The 6,003-nt window shown below is 45.0% G+C and overlaps 2 protein-coding genes across 4 annotated transcripts in view; one reads left to right on the top strand and one right to left on the bottom strand.

Annotated features, from left to right (window-relative positions):
- Adal (adenosine deaminase-like) overlaps window positions 1-2,916 on the bottom strand; it is a 21,456-nt gene extending 18,540 nt beyond the window's left edge. For 2 of the 3 annotated variants that reach the window (XM_005381372.2, XM_005381376.2), the window contains exon 1: window positions 2,693-2,916. The gene's annotated coding sequence lies outside the window, so the exon portion shown is untranslated. Of the gene's footprint in view, window positions 1-444; window positions 534-2,692 lie in introns of all 3 variants that reach the window. The other variant, XM_005381373.2, reaches the window with a different exon arrangement.
- A 95-nt stretch (window positions 2,917-3,011) lies between these two features.
- Window positions 3,012-5,130, top strand: Lcmt2 (leucine carboxyl methyltransferase 2). Its single transcript, XM_005381378.2, has one exon. It carries the CDS (start codon window positions 3,033-3,035, stop codon window positions 5,085-5,087), a length of 2,055 nt encoding a protein of 684 aa, XP_005381435.1. The 5' UTR covers window positions 3,012-3,032; the 3' UTR covers window positions 5,088-5,130.
- The last annotated feature ends 873 nt before the right edge of the window (window positions 5,131-6,003 follow it).

Genomic DNA, 6,003 nt, shown 5'->3' with positions numbered 1-6,003 from the left:
ACCAAAAAAAAAAAAAAAAAGATAAATGTTAATAAAAATATTCCAAAAATTATTCCTAAAAGTTTATTTTAAAGTTCACATGGTAGACTTAACTTGGGTCCAGAAAAAAATTCGGAACCCCAGAATAACCAACACTGGTAAAACTATGATTAAAGCTGGTGGGACTAAAACTTTGCAGTGTTTTTAAGAAACAATTCAGCAACATCAACATAAAAAAAAAAAAAAAACCCAGTAACTTTGACTCAGTAACTCTTTTATGAATTTATCCTATATCTTATACAATATGTACCAGTGTATTTTTTAGTCAATAACTTTATTAGAAAAAGATTAATACTAAAACATTAATGACACAATCAACTCTAACAGAAAGTCAGAGATACTGTATTTTCACTTATAAATCCAAAGACTAAGTATAGAAAGTTGTAAAAATGGAATCCCACTTACACAAGATTGGATGCATTTAGGGTGGTGTTGGCTGTGAACTGGAATCCCACTTAAGTCTGATTCAAAAGAATACTAATATTTAATCCTGTCTGCAAAGTCCAAGAATGAAAACTTGCAATTAAACACTGAGCAAGCCACGTGTTTAGGTAATATTTCTTTAAAAGTCTTAAAGAAAAAAATACCATACAGGACCTAAGTTTTCAGTGGCATATGTGCTATTAACACATGTTCTGAAATTTGATAGGCTACATCCTGAATTTTTAATTAAAAAAACAAAAACAAAAAACTAAGCATTGTACTTTTTTATACCATTATAGCTTTTTTCACCTCATTTTAATGTCAATCTTCACTGTATGGTGTTATCAGTATTCTTCAAGAAATCTTTGCACAGCAGTCCTTTGTCTGATCTGAGATCTTATCAGATTAGTTTTCATTGGACTTAGTGCCACTTTTATCTTTTATGTCTTCAGTGGTCCCACTGACCTCATTCTTAGTATTACTTTTCTTCGGTTCGGTTCCCTATACCCTCAGAAAAGGGGGCTCAGAATATTAAAAATATGTTTACTATTTATAATGCACCTTTTAGGAGTCAGCCACTATGCTGAGTGTCTCAGAAGGTTATTTTAAGTCCTCACAACAACCCATGAGGTATTACTGTTGCCACTTTACCTAAGAATAAGCAAAGTTTAAAAAATCATAAGGTACCCGAATCACAAATTTGGCTCTATTCTTTTTTCTTAAATCTTCTTGATCTGCTGTTTACCAAAAAAGGAATATTTTAACTTAATATTTACATTTTACTAACTTATCATGTAATAAATTTATTTCTATAGTGCCATTTAGTCCTTCCCACACCTCAATCTGGCCCTCAATCAACCCTGAGAAGCCTCACACAGCAGTCCTCAAACCCCTCATTTTAGAGATGAGGATCCCAAGACCCCGGAAGCTCATGTGAGTCCCTCTCCCAGCTCCTGTACAGGCACTTCTAGAGCCCTCGAGTCCACAGATCCAAGTGCTTTACGATGACAACCCTGCTGCTAACTTTACAGAGAAAACAGAAGCCATCAGGCATGAATTTTTCTACTTCTCTCTGCCCTATAGCTAAACTTACACACTTTTGAGTCAGAGAAAAAAGAACTCATTCTCCTGCCCCCAAAACTACTGTGTACCCAGGATCCCACTTTTCCCTATCTATTCCAAGTTGTTACTCTACCAGTGAGTTATTTTCCTGTTTCTTCCCTGCCTTCAACTTCTCCCTCTCTGCTGGCTGATTTCCCTCAGGGCCACGCCATGCACGTGCACATTTTTGCTTCCATTTGAAAACAAAACAAGAAAACCTCTTACCCCACATTCTTCCTTAAATATTGCCCCATCTCTTTCCTTCTAGGCCAACCTCCTTCGAAAGCACAATTTACACCAGATGCTTCCATTAACTTTTCTCCCATTCAGTGAGAAACAGATTTTGCCCTCATCATGCTTGGGACTCTGCTCTCCCAAAGGTTATTAACACCAAAGCTAAGGGCAATTCTCAAAATATCAAATCTTTATCCTGATCTAACCCTTTTCTGGACTCTAATATCCAAATCAGTTAGACTCCAAAACAAGTGCCCTTAACCATTATGTGATACTACTTGCGGCTAACCACACTTAAAAAAATCATCCAAATTTCCCTCTCTATTTCAGTCAGTCAGCAAAATAATAAATTTCCTAAATATCTCTGATATTTCTTACTGATGACTCCTAGGCATGCAATTTAGGAACTTTATTTTAAACTTCAACCTGTATTTCCTCCTTAAAAGCTATTGCTTTCACAATATGACACAGGGAATAATCACCTCTCTTCTGTGACCAGCTTTGGGGTACCACACTGAACTACTTTCGCATTACAGAAGACTGCAAGTGAAGAAAAGTGGCATTTTATAAATGAGAAACAGAATGAGTGGTTTAATTACTGTCTGCCTAGCACAGAATACAAGGGAATCAACAGTATGTATCTGTGACGTGATGGTTATTGTAAATACAAATTATCTGGTAAGATCTTTTTTTTTCACCTTCCATATGGCCTGATTTGTTTTCAGATTTAATGGATTTTGCTTTGCACGAAGAAAGCAGTAAATAAATGAGGAACTACATCAGCATTGCAGGGACGACCTCTTCTAGCCCGCTAAAGGTCCCGGGCTGACAGTTCTTTATCCCTACCAAACCCCTTCCTTGCTATCCAAGACAAGCTGTCAGTCCCCAGACTCACCTCTTAGAGATTTCTCAGCCACGAGGGCCTAGACAATTATCCCCTCACACTGAAAGGCTTGTAGAAAAGTGACAACCTGTGCTCCCCTGACACGCTGTCATTCAGTCTGCGGGAAAATGTAATCCTGAGAATCAGAGAAAGGACTTTGCTCGCAGTTGATTTTAAGAACAGGCAACACGGTGTTTATCCTGATTAGCGAGGTGCGCTCTGCCCGGAAGTGACGCATGCGGGGCCCGGAACCGCGCTTACAGAAAAGGGGTGGTTCTTCCGTTCCGAGCCCCGTGAGGGCTGTGTCAAAGAACGCTGGAGCGGCTCAGGGCGCCGTTTCTGTTTCCTGGCCATGGGCCCGCGGAGCCGTGAGCGTCGGGCGGGAGCAGTACAGAGCACCAATGACAGTAGCGCCCTCAGCAAGAGCTCTCTGGCCTCGCGCGGGTACGTGGACGATGCGTTCGCCTCGCTGCTGGTTCCGGCGACCGCGCGCCGCGCGCCCCTTATCCACCGGGGCTACTACATCCGCGCACGCGCCGTGAGCCACTGCGTGCACGCCTTCCTGCGGCGGACGAGCGCTTGCCCCGACGCGCCTCGCGCCCAGATCCTGTCTCTCGGCGCAGGCTCGGACTCACTGTATTTTCGGCTCAAAGCTTCAGGCCTTCTGGCCCGGGCCGGTGTCTGGGAAGTGGATTTCCTGGAGGTGGCGCGGCGCAAGGCGGAGAGGATCGGGGAGACGCCGGAACTATGCGCGTTAATCGGGCCTTTTCAAAGGGGGAGCCCCGAGTCGGCGCTGTGCTTTGAGAGCTTGGACTACCGAATTCTGGGCCTGGACCTGCGGCAGCTGCGGCAACTGGACGAGGCCCTGGACGCGGCGGGCCTGGCCGCGGCCGCACCCACGCTGCTTCTGGCCGAGGCCGTGCTCACCTACCTCCAGCCCAGCAGTGCCGCAGCCCTCATCGCCTGGGCTGCGCGGCGCTTTCCTAACGCCCTGTTCGTGCTGTATGAGCAAACGAAGCCGCACGATGCCTTTGGGCAGGTCATGTTGCAGCATTTCCAGCAGCTGAATTCTCCCCTGCACGGCCTGGACCTCTTTCCTGACGTGGAGGCGCAGCGGCGCCGCTTCCTTCAAGCTGGCTGGCCGGCCTGCAGTGCCATGGACATGAATGAATTCTACCGCTGCTTTCTCCCTGCTGAAGAACGCCTGCGCGTGGAACGTCTGGAACCCTTTGATGAGTTTGAGGAGTGGCATCTGAAGTGCGCGCACTATTTCATTCTGACAGCTTCGAGGGGAGACGCCCTCTCCCAGACTCCTGTGTTGCCTCCCTCAGAGGCATTTCCTCGGGTCGACCCTGCTTCGCCCTCAGGGCTCCTTGCTGCCAGAGTGGTCACTAGTGGCAGCCAGGGTTCAGACCTTAAGAGATATGGCCACGCCTCTGTCCTCTTGAGCCCCGGAATTGTCCTCAGTACGGGAGGATTTGGAGAACAGGAAGGACGGCACTGCCGAGTGAGCACGCTTCACTTGTTCTCAAAATACCGTCAGGCTGAATGGCAAAGCACCCGCATATGTGGTTGCGGGACTGGACTGCAGTGGGATGGACGCCTTTACCATACCATGACAAGACTTTCGGATACTCGGGTTCTGGTCCTGGGAGGGAGACTGTCCCCATTAAGTCCAGCCTTGGGGGCTCTCCAACTTCATCTATGGAAGAGTGAGGATAATAGCACCGAATCCCTGAATGTGACAGTAACAAAAGTTGGCTCAGATTACACTTTGTCACGTTGGCGGCATTCAGCAACAGAAGTGTCTTATCAGAATGAGAAACACTTGTTTGTGTATGGGGGTCGGAATGTAGTGGAACCAGCGCTAAGTGACTGGCATTTCCTACATGTAGGAACAATGGCTTGGGTCAGGATCCCAGTGAAAGGGGATGCTCCTGAAGCTCGCCATTCCCATAGTGCCTGCCCTTGGCAAGAGGGAGCCCTTATTACCGGAGGTCTTGGAGCTTTTGAAGAGCCTTTAAAATCTATAGTCTTCCTGAGACCAATCTCTGGAGGATTCCTGTGGGAATCAGTAGATATCCAGCCTCGCATTACTCCAAGGTACTCCCACACATCTCATGTATTCAGTGGACAGCTTCTGCTGGTCGGAGGGGTCTGGATTCATTCCTCCTCAGTTCCTGGAGTGACTGTTATCAATTTGAGTACAGGGTTGAGCACTGAGTATCAGATTGATGCAACAAGTGTGCCATGGCCATTAATGTTACACAACCATACCAGCGTTCTCCTTCCTGAAGAGCAACAGCTCCTGCTCTTCGGAGGTGGTGGGAACTGCTTTTCCTTTGGCACTTACTTCAACCCCCATACAGTGACACTGGACCTTTCTTCTTTAGGTCCTGAGCAGTAAACATGATGCTTGATACAGACAATAAAGGTTTCTACAAGTGGGACTTGAGTTTGGTTATAGATATTGCCAAACCACCAACACCACCACCCCCTTTTAGTCCTTAGCATTGTTAAGTGCAGAAAGTGAGAAAGTTACTAAAATACCAACAGAGTAGTCCAAAGATAAAACAGGAAACTGACCACACAGCAATAAAGTAGGGAGCTTCTACATTCATGTATTCAGTTTATTGGATTTCTACCAATTTTCAAATCTAAGTTTATACATTTACTGAATTAAAAAGTAAAAGCAGGGCCAGGGATACAGCTCAGCAGCACAAGCGCCTGCTTGGTGAGCGCAAGGTCCTAAGTTCAATTCCTGGTATCAAAAAGGTAAACGCAAAGCTGGGTGTGGTGGTACACACCTGTAATCCCAGCACTTGGGAAGCTGAGGCAGGAGGATTGTTGCAAGTGCAAGGCCAGCCTGAACTACATATCGAGACGCTGTCTAAAAAAAAAAAAAATATTTTCTCCAACCTGACCTTTGTGACTTGAGATTGTACCTTGGAAAAAGTTTCAAATAGAGCCTTAGCAGGAATACAAGGTTGAAAGTAGTTCAAGAAACATTACTGACCTAATTCTTTGTGAAACCTGAAATGAACACAGTTGTTTAAGTTACTGTGCTCTTAAGTGCAACCAGAATTCAGTTTTAAGGGAAAATATTTGTACAACTACTTAAAACCATGCTTTTGATCAAGTTTTGCCACTAGTTTTATATTTATTTAAATGTATAAATGCCAACAAACCGAACTTTGATGTCTCAATTCATTTTAACCCTCGTTTAATGTTTTGTTCCACATCTATTGTAACCAGCCATCATTGTGTTCCATGCTCCAGGCAGCTTACCTTTATGGACTGCCCCAATCCGCTTTCTTGTCTCA

Source organism: Chinchilla lanigera, unplaced genomic scaffold, assembly GCF_000276665.1.
Source record: "Chinchilla lanigera isolate Chin_1 unplaced genomic scaffold, ChiLan1.0 scaffold00015, whole genome shotgun sequence".
Taxonomy (NCBI): domain Eukaryota; kingdom Metazoa; phylum Chordata; class Mammalia; order Rodentia; family Chinchillidae; genus Chinchilla; species Chinchilla lanigera.
The sequence above is the reverse complement of the archived record's forward strand: the minus strand, read 5'-3'. Positions and strand labels throughout refer to the sequence as shown.